Here is a 22,853-nt window from a genome sequence, read left to right on the forward strand (position 1 = left end):
ACATGTATCCAATTAATACTACTGACAGTAAAAGTATACGAATATTAACGGTCCAGTGAAGTCAATAGGGCTTGGTTAACATACTATGGTTTTAAGAGTTTTATTTTATTTCAATGCTATTTCATTATCAGATAATCATGCATATATTTGTAAACAGTTTGTTTTTATGTAGAGACATTGTTAAAACATTTTAAGTATGCAGCAATAAAAGTTATGTTCATCTGACAAAACTTTTTTTTTTTAATTTGCTTTCTTAAAACAATAATTTATCTTTATTGTTGTAAATTAAATCATCTTGAAAAAAAAGTAAATAAAAGTATTCCTTTCTTTTTCGTTTTTTTTTTTTTAATGAAAATGATAAGATAAAAGACGATACAACATCAATTTGTTTTCCTTTATTAAATACCAAAAAGTGAACCCTTAAAATGACTTAGAATGTTTCGTCAATGAACTTTAGGACAAAAACACTTTTTCGGTAATGGTTTATGTCCTTTATATCCTTTCCATCATTTATGACAAAAAAATGTTTTTGGTTCTAATTAAGAATTCGTCTACTTTTTTTCTATTCGACACTCTTTTATCTATTCGACACTCTTTTTTTTCTATTCGACACTCTTTTTTTTTCTATTCGACACGTTTTTTTATTTCGACACTCTTTTTTCTCCTGGGTTCGTGTTGCTTAATGTTTAGATATCTATGTAGTGTATTGTTAACTATTGATGCTCCATTCATTATTTCTATTTTTCTTTTGGTATGGGTTTTTGTTTGGTCTATCTTCGGCTTATGAATTTATATCGTCCCTTTGATATCCATTGTCTCTTTCTTGCTTACACACAAATATTGTCAGGTATCTATAAAAAAAGAAGATGCAGTACGATTGCCAATGAGACAACTCTACACAAGATACTAAAAAACGACAGAAATTAACAGCTATAGGTCATCGTATTTTTTGTTGATTAGTTCGTCCTTTGTGCTTGATCATTTATTGCCAAAGTGGCAATTGTTCGTCTACTTTTAAGTTTTAAATGTACCTTCCAATCTCCCATACAGACTGAGGTGTCGTCCTTTCCTCCTCAAGATTGATGTCTGTATGGGAGATTGTATACCTTTGGTATCTTCCGCTTCCTTTTGTTTTAAAGTATTAATGTAATTTTGATTGTTGAACATAGCAGTATGTAAGACAAACGTGAAGTTCATAAATTTCATAAAGTTAAATAACACAAATATCGGACTCCGAAGAAAATTCAAAACGAAAAGTCCGTAATTAAATGGTGAAGTAATCCAAGCAATGAATACCCGTTTTATATAGATACAAACCGACGAAGTGATAGCGCAATAATTAAAGGTTAATATTGTAAAATTGTAGTCGTAGTTAGACTCATATTGAGTATTACTTCATTGTGAACACACTTGCAGCAAAAGTATGCATTTTCTATTTGTTTGAAAACAGCTTTTTTTTTTTTTTTTTTAATGAAAAGCATATTTTAGACGACATATATATGTTTTATGTTGACACTTTTTGTCCCACCAACTGTTTAAAAAAATCATTTTTATTCTCGTGATTATACTGAAAAGTATGTATTTAATTATTTTATTTAATCATTTAATGAGAATTACTTGTGTTAATATATAATAAATGTAAGCGTCATCTGTATTTAGTAAAGTATGATATGCCAAAAAAAATTAAAAAAAATGGAAGTACTGTGAACATTGCTAAACAAGTGAAAAAGAAAACACATGCGAATCTTCCAATCCTACACACATTTCGTTTTAATTTTAATTGATCCTGTTTACCATAGTTTTGTAAATTTATTTGAGATTCTTTTGATCTTCAATTAACACATTTTATAGGTTAGGTAGATGCAAATGTATTTCCCTATGGAGTCTGCTGAAGCAATATGTATTTTTTTTACAACCAGGATTATTTACGGAAACAAAATCAGTTTTGCTTTACTGACGTATATATTCAATAAAGAAGTTCATGCCTGATGGCGCATGTCATACTTATTATCCATTAACTTGTATACTGATATTATCTACACTCCTTTGTAATGTCGATTTCTTTTCTTATGGTCCGATGACAAAACATTAAATTATTTACATAAATTTCCATTTGTTGATACTTTATCCAATGAAATTAAGCTTACTTCGATATAAAGGCAAGGCACCGCGAAGTTCAAATCATACAACACTCGACTCATTCAAGAATAGAAATCACAGATATGGCTGTTCTAAGAATTTTGGTAAGTAATTGGATATTTTCTAAACTTTAAAATATGACTAACCATGTACTTAGATTTAGAAATTAATAAATAGATATATACTCAATTAACTGAATATTTTTTCAAATACTTATGATTTTATCATTATTTAAAAAAATAAGTTGTCTTATAATTTTTCTCTGGTGACCTGATCGGAATAAAATTTGGGAATTTTAGAATTGAGTTTCTGAAATTTTTCGACACTTGCTTTTGTTCAAATCAAACGTTTTAGTACAGCCAAATAACTATTTAGAAATTGGAACTGTTTTCGTGTGAAATTATTTATTCAATAGTAAATTAAAAAAAGGCATCGTTCCTTCTTTAGCCGTTGCTAATGCTCGACAATCTTTAACTGTTAAATTGAAATAATATATTAATTGATTGTTTTTTTTAACGTTTAATGAAACGAAAATATGCATATCAATGAAGAACAATTTTGATTAAATCACATATTATATATTAAGGCATTGTGTTTACAAAAAGAATATGATTCGTAGGCGGCAAAAATGACTATAAAATGATAATAAATGATTCAAAGCAGAATGTTTCTACTGTAGCATTACATTGAATTGTTCTTAACTACAAGGAGATTTTTTTTATTATTATTTTTATGTATAATGGATATTGGTACTCATTGCTCTTCTTCGTACTTTATTTGGCCTTTTAAACTTTTTTTTATTCTTGCGTCACTTATGAGTCTTTTGTAGACGAAACGGTCGTCTTGCGTAAATACAAAATTTAATTCTGGTATCGATGATAAGTTTATTTAGAATAATAATTATTGTTTCTTACCGTTCAACCACTTATTGGTTCTTCGGCCGGTCATTGAAATTAAGTATTTTTATTATAGGGGATTGTGATGTGTTTTATTGCTGTTGTCAACTGCCAGATTTGTGCATCAGATGCAAAAACTGAAGATCCATTTCAAGGAAAATTAGAAGATGAAAGGGGCTATCCAAAGTAAGTTGAAAAACATTATAACGATATAAAACAACAAAAATCTTTCTGAAATTGATATTCGTTTGGTGTTTGTTTTAATTCTATTTCTTTTGGGAGGGAAGGGTAATATTGTTGCAATTAATTAAATTTACTGCATGAATTCTTGTAGCCACGAAAATGCAAGTTTTCCTCAATTCATGAAAATTGATACCCAAGAAAAAATGAATCCACAGTATTTATAATTCCTTGGGCTAGGCTTATGAAATATTGCAGAAACACATATCCATTGTTGCAAATGTCGTTTGCTTATTTACGTCTTTCAGAAGCTTTTTTTTATTGAAGCAAACTTCTTGTATTAAAAAAAAAATATGATATCGTAGCCATACAGGACCACAAATACATTAATTAAACACCATTTTGGTGTAATACTGGACGTTACAAACATTGAATTTGTCTTGCTTTTGAATTCACAAACACGCACAAAGGCAAATGCTAAATTGATACATCAAAGTTCAACAGGAGCTTATTTTAATGAAAACCCACTTGCTTTTTACACTTTTCAGAGCTGAAATAGAAGGTGCATATGAGAAGTTAGACCGGGACACAAAAGCACTGATCGATAAAGATGCCGGTGAAATGGCAACTTTGAGTAAAAACGACTTCCTGCCTGTGTAAGTACTAACCTTTACTCTTTTCAATCTTTAAAAATCCATATGTTCCTCTTTCATTTATCACCAGTTTTCTCATTCATCCTTTCTGTCTCGGCTAATGAAGTTTCAATTTCATGAATAATTGTCAAGTATAGTCTTACCAAAATCAGACAAAATCAAAGCAATTTACCTGCTAAGCAACGGCGTAGACAGGAACAGGGGAGGATCCAGTATATTTGAAAGTGAGCTTCATTGCATAAAGCTGTATATAAACTGTTTCTCTAAATCCGATAAACTATCGCTAAACAGGTCAAAGACTTATACACTTTGACTGTGTCGTAGTGTATGTAAATGAAACAATAAAAAATAAGATAGTTAACAATGAAGATCAAAGCTATTAAAAGGAAGAATGATATAAAAAAGGAATATTTTAATTAGAACAATTGTATGTGTGACCTTTGCTTGTCTTAGTGTTTCGTTGAATCTCTTAATTTCAATCGTATAATGTCAGCTCATAGTTTATCAATGTTATATTATACATTACATAATTTGCCCTCACAAATTTGTCACAATCTATCAAAGAGCATAACATTTAAAAAAATCAGCCCATCGTTCATCCATGCTATTTTTTTCAGTACAAAAAGCAAAGTAAAAAATTGATTTCATGCAATGTTATTTTTCAGTTCGCATTTGTCGTCATCCCTTTGCCCTCACACATTTGTCACAGTCTATCCAAGAGGATGGCATTTCCTAAACAGTAGTCTGGGAAAGTGTTGGATTCTCAATAGATGGTGGAATACCCCACTCTCATACGCTGTGTGCCCGTAAGTACAATTATGGTAGAAACTTTATCAAAATACTCCGCATTCATACGCTGTTTGCGCACAAGTACAAATATGATAGAAATTTTATTAAAATACTCCGCCGTCATATGCTGTTTGCGCGTAAGTACAAACATAATAAAAATGTATTAAAATACTCCGAGTTCATACGCTGTTTGTGCATAAGTACAAATATGACGGATAGTTTATTAAAAGGTTTTCATGCAGGAGAAGACAACCGATGTATATCTACACACACAACTGGTGTCAGTCGTTTTACCCCCCATTTAAATTACTTTTAATTTTAAGTACAGGCCGTATTTACAAGAAATAAAAACCTCAAAATATATTGTTTGAACTGCGTAATTGAATAATGCAATAAATTATCGTTTCGATTTGTTGATAGAATAAATTTGTACAGATAAAAGATTTATAACTAAGAAGTTTAAGCTGTAGGAAATGAACCTTTTTAACATTTGTTTTTGTATTTTCTTATATATATCTGCATCAATTCCCTACGGAAATAAAACGTAATTTACATTATTCTTTACTGTATATTTGTAGAACAAAATCATGCCAAGGCCTACCATGTCCTGCTAAAAACTACCGATGTACACCATCGAACTACAAGGGCTACGTAGCATGGACCTATTGTCCAGGAAAAGGATTCAGTCGCAGATGGTTTAAATTGCCTCAGTGTTGTGAATGTCAAAGATTTAAATGTTGAGAGAAAGTGATACAGACAGACAGACAGAGAACAATTTTGATCGAAAAAAAGATAATCCTGTATCAATTAAAAATAGAGAATAACATCTCAATATAATATCGACTTTTAATTGTTGTTGAATGTCCCAGCCATTGAAGATTTTATCCTTTAACCCATAATGTGGTGTCCTGATGGACGTGATATGTAGTTTGCTGACCGCTGCAAAGCCAACCCGACAATTACAATCATACAAAAAACTATGTATAATCAAATGTAAAACTTTGACTTTAATCTAAGTAGTCGCCTTCTTAAGTTACAAAGCATAAAAGCACAAAATAAAAGCACAATAATTACACACACAAAAATTGAACCAATCTGCAGTATTGAAGCAAAACAACTCAACACAAAAGTTAGGAAATATAAAATTCGCTATTTCATGATCTGATGCATACGGGGTAGTATTTTCAAAATAGTACACTTACATTTTGTAATTAGTTAAAACATTAGGAAATTCAACCAATGAAGTGACGTTATTTTTACTTATCAGAAATATGGTTTTGGTCTGTCAAATATGTTCTTTTATTGACAACGAGATTACGTCATTTCATAAATCATTCAAAGTATTGTCATGGTATTTTTATCGCTTTGCTTCGTAAAAAAGAATGGCCAACGTAGATACAAGTATCTTGTCTTAGGAAGGGATAAATCCTACTTTGTAAAGGATCACTCTGATTCGAACAAAAAATTCTCTGAAACTGATATTATATTTCTTGATTGACAACATAATTGTTACGTTCGGAGGACGTGTTTTTCAACAGACTGTCGGCATTCCAATGGGAACAAACTGTGCCTCTCTACTTGCCGACTTGTTTCTTTATTATTATGAGGCTGACTTCATGCAGGAACTTCTTAGGAAGAAAGATAAGAAGTTAGCAATATCCTTTAACTCTACTTTTCGCTATATAGATGATGTTCTTTCACTAAATAATGCAAAATTTGGTGACTATGTGGAACGCATCTATACAATCGAGCTAGAGATAAAGGATACTACAGATACAGTTAAGTCGGCCTCATATTTTGACTTACATCTAAAAATTGACAATGAGGGTCGGTTGAAAACAAAACTTTACGACAAAAGAGATGATTTCAGCTTTCCAATTGTGAACTTTCCATTTCTAAGTAGCAACATTCCAGCAGCACCTGCATACGGGGTATATATCTCCCAATTGATACGATATTCCCGTGCTTGCATTTCCTATCATGATTTTCTTGATAGAGGGTTGCTGCTCACAAGGAAGCTATTAAACCAAGATTTCCAAATGGTGAAGTAGAAATCATCCCTTCGTAAATTTTACGGACGCCATCACGAGTTGGTTGACCGTTATGGAATAACCGTTTCACAAATGATATCGGATATGTTCCTTACGTCGTAATTACAATCCCCTTCCCTTTCATGAATGTGACCTACCGAATTAGACTATTTACCGGATTTGTTATCACATAAGCAACACGACGGGTGCCGCATTTGGAGCAGGATCTGCTTACCCTTCTGGAGCACTTGAGATCACCCCTAGTTTTTTGGTGAGGTTCGTGTTGTTTATTCTTTAGTTTTCTATGTTGTGTCGTGTGTGCTGTTGTTTGTTTGTCTTTTTCATTTTTAGCCATGGCGTTGTCAGTTTGTTTTAGATTTATGAGTTTGACTGTCCCTTTGGTATCTTTCGTCCCTCTTTTATCAGTCCAATAAATAATTTATTGGTTATTGCAGATATATAGATAGTCTCTTTGGAATAACGAGACAATTTGGCATAATCTGTTGCGTTTTAGAGCTTTATAAATGACTTTTACCAATCATAAGAACCTGAGATGAACCTAGTTTTTGGTGGGGTTCGTGTTGTTTAGTGTTTAGTTTTATATGCTGTGTGTTGTGTTTTATTGTTTATCTGTCTTTTTCTTTTTTTACCATTGCATTTTCAGTTTATTTTCGATCTATGAGTTTGAATGGCTCTCTGGTATATTTTGCCCCTCTTTCATGAATTTTGAACAGCGTTATACTACTGTTGCCTTTATTCATTAACAGAAATGAAAGCAGATGTCAAGTGTAAGTCAATCGACAAAAAAAAAATATTACACAAAACATTCTAGTTATAAAAAAAGGTTTCAACATGTGCGATCAAAGCACAGCATGGTGTTTCCTAAACAAAATCATGATAATTACGTCTTAAACGACACTCAGTCTGATAGATATACAAATTATGTGGAAAAAAAGAGCGGGAGATACTAAGGTACATTTTAAACTTATAAGCCGACGCGACACTGTCAACGCCGTTGGAAAAAAATCCTAACAACATCAAAACTAATTACAATGGAATGTAATGCATGAATTTACACACTATAAAGTAAACAAATACATTTTTGTAATACTTTGAATAAGAAATACTAATACTAAGCAATATGCAATTTATAAATTAAGGACTGTATTACCGTAATTTGAAGAAATATGGAATAAATGAGGACCATTCTAACAGCAAAAAATTAATTTTCTTTTTCACGGAAAAAAAACCTCTATTTATTATTTTCAACATGTTGGTGAGCTTTTTCTAAATTGGTTATCACTAATTCAAAACTTGATAATGACGTGACATTAAATGATTAAAACGACTTAGTCTGTCAACCTGTTGATAAAAATAGTGAAAACTGATTATGTCATTACGGTTATTTTTAAAAAATTGTATTGAGCATTATTGTCATACTTGACTTTTATACTAATGTATGCAATGTATATGTTTGCATTTTATTTATGATTTGATTTTTTTATAGAAGAAAACTAAAAACTTTGTCGGATGGATAAATTGACCAAGTAGTGAAATATTTCTTTTTGTCAATAAACTAATCATAGATACCAGGATTAAATATTGTATTTACGCAAGACGCGCGTTCCGTCTACAAAAGACTCATCAGTGACGCTCTAATCCAAAAAAGTTGACAAGGCCTAAAAAAAGTACGAAGTTGAAGGAAGAGCTTTGAGGACAAAAATTCTTAATGTTTTGACAAGTACGGCTAAGGTAATATATTCATGGGGTAGAAAAGCATTAATATTCCAAAAATTCACTGTTAATTGGTAAATATGACGTAAAAATCATGCTCACCATGTCAGTCTAGTAAACAAAGTATGGTTCATCTTTACATCAAATCATTATGTTCCCGTCGGGGTGTGCATAAAACATTGGCAACGAAAAATACTGTCCACCATAATCACTGAACATGATTATAACTTTTATAAATTAAATTTTGAAAATATCTGGTTAAATTAAAGAATACACGAACTAATAAAAAAACTCCCAGTCGAAAAAGAACAGACGAAAACACACGAAGACATACAACGGACAGTCACAAACTACACAAACAGATCATAAACACCTTTCAAACAACTAAGTATAACATATGAACTGCGGAAAAGTCAACAGTTTCGGCATATTTCATTCCAAATACTGAGTTATTGTCTTGTCAGCTGTACATTAGTTGATTTGAAACCATAATCTGACAAATTTTCGAAAATTAAATCTACAAGGGTGCAATAATAATCTTAATACTGATCAGCTCTATTAGGTGAAAATCGAAATCCATGTAAAACAATTTTAGGTACTCTACGTAATAAACATAACAAACTGATTGGTTCATATCATGTAAGTAAACCCAATTCTGATTGGTTAATATCATGTAAGTAAACCCAATTCTGATTAGTTAATATCACGTAAGTAAACCCAATTCTAATTGGTTCATATCATGTAGGTATATCCAATTCTGATTGGTTCATATGTAAGTAATCCCAATTCTGATTGGTTAATATCATGTAAGTATGCCCAAGTCTGAATTGTTCATATCATGTAAGTAAACCATTTAGAACCCAACCCAGAAGATAATTCACCGTCGTCTTCTTCCCCACCTGCAAAGCGAGAATGTTGTATCTCCATATCTGCCATTTGCATGTAATTACAAGTGGACTGTCAATCCAAAAGGGACCACTCCGTATCAGATAGAACTTAGGTACAGAGGACTGTCATTCCAATAAAGGTTCACTCCGCGGTTGATTGTGGTTTTGTACAGACTTGTCTTTCTATGTTGTGATGTTATATTACTGTTTCAGAAAAGAGAGAAGGTTTTCTATAATTAAAACGTTTAATCCCGCTGCAATTGTTTGCACCTGTTCTAAGTCAGGAATATGATGTTCAGTGGTTGTCGTTTGTTTATGTGGTTCATAAGTGTTTCTCGTTTCTCGTTTTTTTTATTTATTATACCGTTGGTTTTCCCGTTTGATTGGTTTTACACTAGTAATTTTTTAGGCCTTTATAACTTGTTGTTCGGTGTGAGACTATGCTCCGTGTTGAAGACCGTACCTTGACCTATAATGGTTTGTTTTACCATATGCATTTATATTTAACGTATATATGACTACTAGTATATAAGTTTGAATAAATTGTGTCCAATCCCTTTTGCATACTTAGGCAAATAAAATATGTTTAAACTAAAAAATAACGTTTGCAGATAGAAAATGTGATAGTTCTTCAGCCTAAAGTTAACCTATTACTTTTTAGTTCTTCTAGATTGGTTGAGTTTATTTACCTCCCCCTTTTCCTCTTGCTAATTTTGTATCAGTGCACAGTTCCTCTAATAGGTTACACATGCGTATTTAGGTTAAATATCTGAAACTTTGTTTACCTCCATATATCTTCAACTTGTAATAAAAGATATAACACAGTTAGATATATCTCAATCAGGAATCTTAAATCTTAAAGATTTTGAAAGGCAAGGACGATCAAATTGTAGTAAGTAGAAACATAGGGAAGTACATGTCATAAAGTGATATTGAAAAGTAGCCAAATTCTTTTACTTTGGATTCATTATTATTATTCGTGGAGTACCAATTTTAGTGGATTTCGTTGGTAAAGGTGAACAACGAAATTAAATGTTCAACGAATAACAAATTTGTTCCAACTGATATACAGACTTTGGCAAACTCACTAAATTAAATATCCACGAATATGCAAGTTTTACTGCATCAACGAAAATTGGTACCTACGAAAACAACTGAATCCACAGTATGGTCAGTGTCATTTCTTAATTTACGAACACAAAATTCAAGAAAAGTACGGCATTAATCAGGTCCGAAGCGATAAAATGATAATTAGTTGATAAACTCTGCATACTGTTGTTCACACCTCATTTCATGTTTGATGCTCATAGACCACTTAACGGCGATTTGATTTTGCAATTTTCAAATTTACTTGATTTTTTGAAATCAAGAAAGATTAAAGTTTTCTATATTTCAACGATTTATATTTACGTTTTTTTTTTTGCGAAATTCGCAAAATACAAATCGCTTGCGTCACGAAATGTTTGTAATATTTAATATGTTGTCTTCCGATAGAAATTGATTTACAAAATTTAAAAGTATTTGAGAAAAACTTTATTATTTTAAAGACATAACAAGATAAAAACAAGGAGTTTGTAGAAAGTCACAATTGGAATACACGCATAGAGAAATAGGTACAAATCTGATTCTTTGTAGGTCTACTTGGGACACGCCATCCACGTGTAGATAACTTCGTAGGTAATCGAGCCGCCCCAAGATACAATTTTGAACATGAATCCATGTCCAGAAAGATGGTGTACTGTCGCTTTTATCCTCACATTTTTTCCCCTGTAGGTATCCAGTGAGGTCATTCCAACCACTAAAGCAGGTCTCCTGCGGAAAGGTCTACGAAATGGTATGTACATAATTCGATGTTTGTTTCGTCTACTCGAATACCCAAGCTGTGCAGTTCCTGAAATGCCTACAAACAGTAAAATGAAATACTTTAAACTTATCAAAGCAAAAAACCACATTTGAGTGACTTAAGCCAATACAACAGTAACTGCCCCCAAGCTAAGACCCCCATCTCAAACCCACCTTAAGTATATTTTAAATGCAAAAAAAACTAATAGATAAATACTTACAACCATGGCGGCGGTAATGTCGGTGTCGGACTGAAATAAATTGAAAGAATAACATTTTAATTGCACATATTATGTTACAATATAAAGCATTAAATGAAATTGAAGGAAGGAGAATAAATAATAATGTATTGTTAAACAACCAATATTCACATATATACATTTATTAATATTAACAAAATAACAATGATAAGCACCTAACTGAGAAAATAAAATATGACAAATACGTATAGGTAAACATAAATTGAGGTTTACCGACCTTTGAAATAGTACGTTAAAATGACAAATAAAACGATGGATGTTAAAAAGTGTGTCTGAGTTCAACGAAAAGTACACGTACCTTCTGTCTCCAAATCGGATACCTCTGATTTCAGTGCCTGAAACTCAGTCTCCATATGATCTTTTGACTGCAACTTGGTTTCTTCTGATTTTGGAGCCTCGACCTCGTTCTCCATATCATTGACTGAAGAGGGGGCAACATCTGGCTTCGGAGCCTCGATCTTGTTCTTTATATCATCGACTAAAGAAGGAGAGGATTCAAACTCCACACTCCCGCCAACTGCAGACAAGATGCACATAGTGATGAATATAAACACAAACTTCATTGTGTCAAGCTTCTGAGGCTGTTCTATGAAAACTAGACGCGTTATAATTACTATTGTTATATCGCCTCTCTTTTATACACGTCAACCGAAAATTGTTTTCCTTCTTGTACGTGACTTTGACAAACTGGTAACGCATATTCTATTTTCCTACACACGACTTCAACAAACTGGTAACGCAAGTTCTATTGACCAATGTATGAAACGAGACTTCAAGCTTAAACTGGTAGTGTGAGTTTAAAAATTGCATTTAGAATATATTTACAGAGAACGTAGACATACACTAGAATGGACAAATAAGTAAATAAACAGCCATTACCCACAAAAAAAACGAATACAACAGCAATATATCAAAATGTACGCCTTAGCATTAACTCGTTAATTTATTAACCAAATAACAGATTTACATTGGATAATACTTTGAGATGAGATTTTACATATTTTTAGTTGTCCCATATTTGTTCATTGAACTTTCCCTATAAGACATGTATACAGATGAAAGGATTAAAAGTAAAATTCATTACAGACCAATTTCGTAATTCAAAAGTGGTTTTCTTGCGCTCCGCTTTGTAAGACTTGGGTATATGTAAGTTATATTTTTTTTCCATGCTCAACAGTTTTTAACAAATGTATTAATACTAGTTTATTTGTATAAATACGGACTAATGAAGAAGAAGAAGTCAATTTAAAAAAAATAAAGCAAGTAGCATAAACATGATACATCTTTACTCAATACATATCTATTAAGTGCACAGGGTAAAATATTCAGTTAGTACAATCGCATTGTGGTATACTTAAAGTGAAGTACCTATTTGAGAGTTAATATTTGAAAGTGATATAACTAATGCATGACTTTTTTTAATATTTTTCAAACAACTGTTTTTTTTGTAAATATCAAAGCAATACACTGTTTTTAGTATTCAAATATGGGAAACCCTGAAAAGTTTGCCTCTGATTCCTCATAGTTCTTGCTAAAAATACATAATTTGGTATGTTTTTGTTAGTTTTTTTTATCTGCATTTATACTTACATGAACAACACATTAGGCACAACATGTGGATCAGTATTGCTTAGACATCTTAAATACCAGAAACCTTGTCGTAACAACAATCCTATCCCTTTTTACCCCCGAATGTGACATATAGCATTAGACTTATCACCAGTTTTATACTTACGTCAGCAACACAACCTGCGTCATATTTTTGAGCACTTCATGAACACCTGTGATCAGACTTAGTTTTTGCGGGGGTTTGTGTTGCTCAGTCTTTATTTTTATATGTTGTGCATTATGTACGGTTTCTGTCTGTTTTTCGTTTTTAAATTTCAGCCATTACGGTTTTAGGTCATTTCTTACTCGTGAGTTACAGTCGATTTCATTGAGTGTGCAGGCAAAGGTGATATCTTTGGTTAGATTGCTGGTTAGCTAAACCGTGAAATCATTATTAGGTCAGTTATACTATCCTCCTTTCGAAGTAGCATCATCCAAGAGACAGAGAGATTGTCGGACTAGTCGTCTCTTAAAGGAGGGTAGTTTACCTAATGTTAATGTCTGATTAATTTCCCATAGTAGGGTACCTTTTACAAAATTACATTATAAAGTGTTAGCATAAGTCAGTAGAACTATATAAAAACGAGTTGTATTTATTGAAATCAATTCATGGTCGTAAAGTAAATTACAGTTGTACGAGTTCAGATTACAACCTTTCCACCCACAACTGACCTAAAAATGTCTGGATTCCCCCCACTAATTTACATATATTATTTCCGTATATAATACGGTAGTTCACAATACAGTATCCGTAACGCATCCTATTGTGGGGGAACAGGAAAACAATTGCATGTTTGATTAAGTAACGCAAATTGAATGATTGTTAATCGCTTGCGTGTTTTTAAATAGGAGTTATCCTTTTGAAGGATCTATAGACGTCAAATTAAAAAATTTAAGCAACTAAGTGTAAACGATGTATTTGTTTAAGTTTGATAAAGAAGAAATATCGACATAGCTAGATATAACAATTTGTTATCTTATTACTAACCCCTCTACTATTTCAATAGTACTGTAATTGTTATTGTTATTAAATAACATCGAACATCATAATTACAAACCTCATCTTGAACTATATCTAATTTCTAGAAATTAAAAAAAAAATACCTGTGACGTCACTTTTGTGCGTCGATCCAGTCGTGTGGCAGACAATGCGTGTTTCTGCTTAGCTGTTTGTTGTGCTGACCTAGGTTGCTTTACGTGTTTCTTTTTATTCTGTGGTTAGTGACCACTTCGGTATTGACATGTATATTATCCTATGGTCAATTTTATATGTTTACTGTTTGCAAATGTATGAATTATTCTATGTAGTTAAGATATTCTTATCCGAGGCAGATGACCTTAGCCGTATTTGTCACGATTGTTTTTGGAATTTTAGGTCATCAATGCTCTTCGACTTTATTTAGCTTTCATTACTATTTGACCTGAGCGTCACTGATGAGTCTTCTGTAAACGTTACACGCGTCTGGCGTATTAAATTATAAGCCTGGTACCTTTGATAACTATTAGCATCTCGAAATAAACTATTGTATTGTCTTGCTTATTTATGTATTTCACTGTCCTGAATTTCTTTAATTTATTTGTACTGTAGTCCTGTCATGTAATGTTCTCATTGTAGTGTTATATTTATTATTGCTATAAAAGCTCGATGTTTTGCTAGACACAAACCAGGTTCAACCCACCATTTTTTTCTTAAAAATGTTCTGTGCCAAGTCAGGAAAATGGCAGTTTTTATCTTCTAGTTCGTTTCTTTGTGTGTTGCATTGTCGTTTAGTTTATTGTTGCACTTCAGTATTTCTGTCGTTTCGTTGTTTTCCTCTTATAGTTTATATGTTTCCTTTAGTTTTAGTTTGTAATCCGGATTTGTTTTCTCTCAATCGATTTATGACTTTCGAACAGCGGTATTCTACTGTTACCTTTATTTATGAAAACTTTAATTTATATTGCCTGTCCATATTGAGCCAACTTTCATTCTGAAAGTAAACCATCATCATAAAATAAATATTATCCTTCCTTTTTGGAAATGTTTTAGAACTATCAAAGTTTTGTGTTTATGAATAATGGCAAAGCTTTTGGTCAATATATATATTTAGGTGACATACTATAACACACAGGAAACTGTATATAAGTTTCATTAAAAATACGAGACACACTTTTTTCTCCTCGTATTATATCATGTATACTCTTAAAGATGAAAAACATAAATCATTCAAAGGATAAGAATTCTTAAAATATTTTGTTTTTAAAATAACCAAGATACACAATTCTAAATTTATATTTTTCCATATTACTTCTCAATCATTTAACTTTCACTTTGACTCTCAATTATTCCCGAAAGGGAGTGTACACGGATTCTACTGTACTCTTGAAGCTGTTGAGGGGTGCTCCAAAAACGGAGGAATCTACGTACATACATACGTTGGACAAATATATATTTTTAATATTCAGCTATGACACTTCTCATCAGATAACAATTTGAATCTTACAAAAAAAGATCAGTTATCTACACATGTTTTTAAATGGAAAATCACGTGTTTTATTGTCCCAATGATTGAACAAAAACAATATCACCCCTATGGTTGAACTTCCATTCTTGGGGACATTGCTGGCCATTCAATACGTTTTTGCAATTTCAAAAATGAATAATCTCATTATAGTTACCAGGATTGATATTTTGTATTTGCACCAAACGCGCGTTTAGTCTACTAAAGAATCGTCAGTGACGCTTGAAACATGAAAAACTAAAAAGGCCAAATGATGTACGAACTTGAAGAACATGGATGACCAAAACTTTCTAAAGGTTTTTGCCTAATACAGCTATTTTACCAGGTTGATTAGTCAGAATGACATTGTATCTTGAAGCTTATTCGTCCATGCGTTCTTCAAAGTTAGATTTATTACAATAATTCATTTCCCAAGCATATGGTCAGTTAATGATATGACTATAAACTAACTACATATTGAAACAAAAAAGCACCCCAAACGTACCGCCATGTCTTTTCAGATCAAAAAGTTAGTTCATAATCAACGGAATATAGCATTTGATAATAGACCTCTTACTTATTTTAACTTTAGAAATTATCAAACGTAACTGGTCTTCTAGATTTTGTCCCAAAAATGTTCACATTGTGGATCGAGGTTGATATTTTAGTAGGTCAATAGGTCAAAAGCTCGATGATTTGTACATATCGCTGAAGAATGTTTAAGAGTTTAACTACAAATTAAATTTCTTGAAACACTTTTCTACGAACTTTCTTAAAAAAAAGTGTTTGCCAAACAACGTTTATTTTTTGGGTACTTTTTTATGTTTTTATTATTTTCTATTATCACTGTTTGTTTCGTTCACACATTAGTGTCAATACAATGAAACTGTATACGACTGTCACATCAGTAAGAGGTTAAGCTAGTTATTTCATCAGGTTCAATTCACTATTCTTTATCAGAAAATGCCTGTACTAACTCAGAAACATGACAGTTGTTATCCATACCCTTGCCGTTTTTAGCACAACTTTTTTGAACTTTTGGTCCTCGATGCTGTTCACCTTTGTACTTGTTTTGGCTTTCAAACTTTTGTATCTGGACGTCACTAGTACGTCTTGTGTAGACAAAACGCACTTCTGGCGTATTAACTTTTAAACCTGGTGCCTTTTGTTAGCTATTATTCGTGTGTTTCTTTGTCAATTGTGTTCTTCTATTTATTTGTATTGTTGTCATGAAATGTTGTGTTGTCATTTTAATGTTATATTTAACATGGCCATAAAAGAGGGAGGTTTGGCACAAAACCAGGTTTAAACCACCATTTTTTTCTTAAAAAAATGTCCTGTACCAAGTCAGGAATATGGTCATTGTTATATTATAGTTCGTTTCTGTGTGTGTTATATTTTAACGTTGTGTTTCTTTTGTGTCGTTTGTTTCCTCTTATATTTGAGTGTGAATTTACATTATTATAAGACGTGTCACAGTACTTTTCTATCCCAAATTCATGTATTTAGTTTTGATGTTATATTTGTTATTCTCATTGGATTTTGTCTAATGCTTAGTTCGTTTCTGTGTGTGTTATATTTTAATGTTGTGTCGTCATTCTCTTATATTTAATGCGTTTCCCTCGGTTTTGGTTTGTGACCCGGATTTGTGTTTTTTCTATCGATTTATGAGTTTTGAACATCGGTAAACTACTGTTGCCTTTATTTAATGTGTTTGAGCTGTAGATTTTAATAAAATAAATGAATTGATGAAAAAAGTACAATCATTAGGAACTACACTGAGCTTAAGAGAATAGTCAAATTCATTTCTTGAACAGCGAATTTAAGAAAAGTATGGTATAAATCAGGTCAGATGCGATATTCTAATGATAAGCTGATACACCACAAAATTCATGTAAACTAGCAGCCATATAAATTCTGATCGTTTTTATTATTGAAATACGCATAGGAAACAACTACTTCCTGTTTCGGGTCCAGTCGAAGTCAAAAATCGAAAAAGAATCTTAAAATTCCGTCTTGCTGGGTCTAAATGACTTTCTTTAGACTGCTAAACCTAGATAAATTTTACTCCGACTTAAGGTCTCTTCGGGATTTATGTGTTAACTGAGGTTCACTCTACATGCAGACTACAGATGGATACATATATCAGCATCCCTCGGTCTTTGGTGTCAATGAATAGAACAAAAAAATCGTTCAAATGACGCTTTTTGCACCTGATGACCAACTTTGGGGATAATTCCCACCATGTATCCCCGCCTCCTCACCCCAACTACACCACCGCGTGTTCCCCTCCCTTAAAATAAAAGGAATCAGTATGCTTTACCAGCAGAATAAACCTCATTTGCATTCAATTTGCATATTTTTGCAAATACACGAAGAAAACAATTCAGCATGGCACTAGTAATTGTTAATAGTTTACTATTTTTTTTTCTTCTACCGATAGTAACTAATTAACAAAGATTTAAAAGACTTTTGTTTGAAGTTTTATTATTCTGAAGAAATAAAAAGAACGAAACAGGAGGTTTGTAGAAAGTTACAATTGGAAAACACTCATAGAGGAATAGGTACAACTATGATTATGTGAAAGTCTACTTGGGACAAGCCATCCAAGTGTAAACAACATTGTAGGTAATCGAGCCGCCCCAGGTTTTAATATGCAAAATGAATCCATGATTGGACAGATGGAGTACATTCGTAGTTATCCTCACATTCTTTCCCCTGTAGGTATCCAGTGAGGTCATTCCAACCACTAAAGCCGGTGTCCTGCGGAAAGGTCTACGAAATCGTATGTACATAACTCGCTGTTTGTTTCGTCTACCCGAATACCCAAGCTGTGCAGTTCCAGATACGCCTACAAGCAGTAAAATGAATAAAGTTTATCAGAGTGAAAAACTAGTGTACATTGGTAATAAAATCAACGACTTTTGATTATTTTCAGTCTATTCTACATTTACTAATTTAATATCTACACAGCTACTTTTGCATAGGTACTATTTCTGTACTGAAATTCTATAGTACTGGAAATTAACCTTTAACATTTAGTATTATTTCTTTACTTATATTATTGTAATATTCAGGTACTTGTATTTTCCAGTACTTGATTTGTTATAATACCACAAAAAAATTATCACAGTATTCCATGGTGGAACATCATAACTTTAAGATATTTGAAATGGACAAACTTTTAAATTGCTGAAAATGTAACCGTGCAACCAAAAATCTGTAGTACTTAAATTTCAAGTACAAATCAGATACTGTAAAATACAGGTACCTAAATACTACAATAATTCTTTAACAGTAACAAAATAGTGCTGAACATCAAAAGTAGATTTCCAGTACTACAGATTTTTGGTACAGAAGTAGTACCTATCCAAAAGTAGCTGTGTAGTGTACTTATCTTTCTTACGGCTGATTATGACAAGATATATAGCAGTGATCTCAAACATAGATTACACAACATTCATTCTAATACTTTTAGTGACGGGTTATATTTACTGGTGGTCAGCGTAGGTAAATTATGAAATATTTTTTTATGTCACCGAGAAGAATAAAATGTGTTAAAATCTATGAGATTGTTTTGATAATGTCCAATGACATAACATATTATATACCCTAACAGACTCAAAACATCGCACTTCAAGTCGGTGTTATAATCCATACTGAGTGGGAAAACTTCAATAGCACGCTTAGAAGTGAAAGGCGTTCCCGTAACTTTCCTGTTTAGAAATGAATTATTATCCAATTCACCATCCTGAAATTACCGTTTCTTGTGATAAATATTTTGGAGAATCGAAAAATTGATGTTTAATATACAGAAAAAGACCATCCCGAATAAGATGGTACGTGCATTAATAAAAATTAAGTATACTTTAAACCGCTTATGTATTATAAATGTTTGTAATTAAGTCGTTAGTATATATGAGGTGAAAATCTGTTGATATGTTTATGATTTTGACAACGGGTTCTAACAAAAGAGATACAAAATACACCTAAGGGATAGTCATACTCAACAATCTAGACAAAATGACAATGCCAAGCAAAAAAAACAGTTTCTTCCAAAAAAACTCGCACAAGGCCTGAAAACACAACATAAAAAACTAAAATATTGAGCGACATGTAGGTGCTTCTACATCGGTTTAAACAAATAAGCATTACCCACTCAAAAGTGTACACCAGAACATCTTGATTGGTTAAATGTGTCCGAAACAAATGGAAATTTAACCAATGACGTGACGTTATTTTCATTTTGGGGTACGAACAATGAAATTACCCATGATGCTTAAGATTCTGAAACGGCCAATTCTTTAACTTCTTTTTTGTTTTCTATTATCATTTATGATCCCGTATATTTGTTCTTCGGCGATAAATGGACCGGATGATTCTTAATCCGAAAACAGAAGAAATTATTGATACAAATACGGACTGAAGTAAAGTTCTTTAAATACAAACAAACTTGATGATAAATAAACACTTACAACCATGGCGACGGTGATAATGACGACGATGATGATGACGACGGTGACGTCGGACTGAAATAAAATTCAAATTTAAATTTTGTTCATTTATTATGTAACTATATTTAAGCATTCAATTAGATCGAAAGAAGGAAAACAAATACATATTTATATACATATATACACGCATAAATATACATTGTCCAAAATAATCATAATAACATTTAACTGAAAAAAATATGATAAAACTACGTAAACATAAATTGGAAGTTAACGATCTTTGAAAAAAAGTACGTTAAAATGACAAATACAACCATATACGTTTAAAAAAGGTCTTCGTTCAATAAAAAATCAACTTACCTTCTGTCATTTCTCTCTCTAACATAATTATTTATTTAAAAAAAAATGAAAGATAATTCTTTATAACTTCTTTTTTTGTTTTCTGTAATCATTTATAGGACCCGTGTATTTGTTCTTCGGCGATAAATGGACCGGATGATTCTTAATCCGAAAACAGAAGAAATTATTGATACAAATACTGACTAAAGTATAGTTCTTTAAATGTAAACAGACTTGATGATAAATAAACACTTACAAGCATTGCGACGGTGATTATGACGACGTCGGACTGAAAAAAGAAATAAAATTTGATTTTGGTGCACATATTATGTAACTATATTTAAGCATTCAATAAGATTGAAATAAGTAAAACAAATACTATTGTATTATTTTATCACACATACAAGTGTATATTTATATACACACACACTAACATGCATCAATATACATATATACACGCATCAATATACATAGTACAAAATAATCATGATAACATTTAACTGAAAAAATATGATAAAACTACGAAAACATAAATTGGAAGTTACCGATCTTTGAAAAAAATGACAAATACAACAATATATGTTTAAAAAAGGGTCTTCGTTCAATAAAAAATCAACTTACCTTCTTTCATTTCTGTCTCCAACATAGATACTTCTGATTTCAGAGCCTGAAACTCATTCTCCGTTTCACCTTTTGACTCAAAGTTGGCACCATCTGGGTTCAGAGCCTCGACATCGTCCTCCATATCATCGACCTCGTTCTCATCATCGACTGAAGAGGGGGTTACATCTGGCTTCGGATCATCGACATCGTCCTCCATGTCATCGACTGAAGAGGGGGTAACATCTGGCTTCGGAGCCTCGACCTCGTTCTCATCATCGACTGAAGAGGGGGCTACATCTGGCATCGGAGCCTCGACCTCGTTTTCATCATCGACTGAAGAGGGAGAGGATTCAAACTTTAACGTGCTGCCATATGCAGTCACAATGCAAACAGTTATGAATATAAACACGAGCCTCATTCTGTCAGACTTGTCAGTCTCACTTATGAAAACTAGACGCGTTATACATACTTTTATTATATCGCCTCTTTTTATACACGTCCACCGGAAAATGTTTTCCTTCTTGCACGTGACTTCGACTAACTTGTAACGCATATTTTAATTTCTTACACGTGACTCTGATAAAGTGGTAACTCATTTATTGATAATCAATATATGAAATGAGGCTTCAAGCCAAAACTGGTAGTGGTAGTTTACATATACAATAAGCCAAGAGGACACTGAAGTACACAGAAATTGGCAAACAATTAATTAAACAGCCCCGACAACTACCATCCACCAAATGAAATAAACAAAACAAAATTACCATACATAGCAGTATATTACTATGTATGCCTTAGCACAACTTGTTTTTTAAAGTTCATAAGCCAATTACAGATTGATGTAAGAATATACTTTGAGCATTTTTTCTGAAATGATATTTAAAGCGTTGCAGTTATTTGCTTTTGCTTTATTTCTCCAATTACCCTTCAATCAGAACTTAAATAGAATTCAGAATGAAAACATTAATGGGCCTATGCTTACCCTTCCCGAGCACCTGAGATCATCCCTAGTTTTTGGTGGAGTTCGTGTTGCTTATTCTATAGTTTTCTATGTTATGTCATGTGAACTATTGTTTGTCTGTTTGTCTTTTTCATTTTAAGCCATGGCGTTGTCAGTTTAATTTCGATTTATGAGTTTGACTGTCAGTCTGGTATCTTTGGTAACACAGATTTACACACCTTGTCTAGGGCAGATAAGTGAATAGTTCCTGTGACACAGTGTTTTTTGTTGTTCCAATGTTTTTATAATACAGATTTAAACAATGTGTTAAGGCCAAATAAATGATTAAACTGTCATACACGGAGCACTACTTGCTTATCCTGCTGATGCACCTAAGATCACCTCTAGTTTTTGGTGGGGTTCGAGTTTTTTTACGGATCACTTATGAGTTTAAATCACCCTATGATAACTTTCGTCTATCTTTTTGAAGTCAATTTCCGAGGATTGGAACATATAATGATAAACTAGAATCCCTGTATTGTCCCGTTATTTTATCCTAGCAGGTTTTACATAGAAATTGGAAGTATGCTTACCCTATATGGTAACTAACCATGTATTTTTAAGGGCGCCCTATACCAAATCTACATAGTCTCTACGTGTAGTCCTTTAACCAATCATATCTCTATTAATCTATAGGAGGTAAGATAAATTTATACATATATTAGAGCGATTATTTTCATCTAATATTGAGTTGTCCTTAGAGTATATCTTGTTCATATTTTTAAACGAACTACTACAGAGTCAACCCCTATCTCACACACATAGAAATTGTTTAAAGTATTTATATTTATCAATTATAGACTTTTGACGAGGTCAATGCATTATAAATGGACCTGTTCAAATAATATTTATCGAATACAAGGTCTCAGGTTTAATATAATCTAAAGGTCCATATATAACATATTGACCGATTGAAAGTCCTGATACAAAACATATAGTGGTTAATACGTGACCAAGTA

The 22,853-nt window shown here is 32.2% G+C and overlaps 3 protein-coding genes across 3 annotated transcripts; 1 reads left to right on the top strand and 2 right to left on the bottom strand.

Annotated features, from left to right (window-relative positions):
* The first annotated feature begins 2,145 nt into the window (after positions 1-2,145).
* Positions 2,146-5,494, top strand: LOC139497325 (uncharacterized). Its single transcript, XM_071285515.1, has 5 exons — positions 2,146-2,243; positions 3,112-3,221; positions 3,764-3,871; positions 4,534-4,674; positions 5,236-5,494. Exons 1-5 carry the CDS (start codon positions 2,223-2,225, stop codon positions 5,396-5,398), a joined length of 543 nt encoding a protein of 180 aa, XP_071141616.1. The 5' UTR covers positions 2,146-2,222; the 3' UTR covers positions 5,399-5,494.
* Positions 5,495-10,818: 5,324 nt separating this feature from the next.
* LOC139497326 (uncharacterized) lies at positions 10,819-12,026 on the bottom strand. Its single transcript, XM_071285516.1, has 3 exons — positions 11,709-12,026; positions 11,372-11,401; positions 10,819-11,208 (listed from the first exon to the last, which is right to left on the bottom strand). Exons 1-3 carry the CDS (start codon positions 11,971-11,973, stop codon positions 10,946-10,948), a joined length of 558 nt encoding a protein of 185 aa, XP_071141617.1. The 5' UTR covers positions 11,974-12,026; the 3' UTR covers positions 10,819-10,945.
* A 5,939-nt stretch (positions 12,027-17,965) lies between these two features.
* On the bottom strand, positions 17,966-22,524 carry LOC139497327 (uncharacterized). Its single transcript, XM_071285517.1, has 4 exons — positions 20,913-22,524; positions 20,548-20,580; positions 19,974-20,027; positions 17,966-18,349 (listed from the first exon to the last, which is right to left on the bottom strand). Exons 1-4 carry the CDS (start codon positions 21,445-21,447, stop codon positions 18,087-18,089), a joined length of 885 nt encoding a protein of 294 aa, XP_071141618.1. The 5' UTR covers positions 21,448-22,524; the 3' UTR covers positions 17,966-18,086.
* Between the last annotated feature and the right edge of the window lie 329 nt (positions 22,525-22,853).

The sequence above is a fragment of the Mytilus edulis genome, chromosome 12 (genome assembly GCF_963676685.1).
Source record: "Mytilus edulis chromosome 12, xbMytEdul2.2, whole genome shotgun sequence".
NCBI lineage: Eukaryota > Metazoa > Mollusca > Bivalvia > Mytilida > Mytilidae > Mytilus > Mytilus edulis.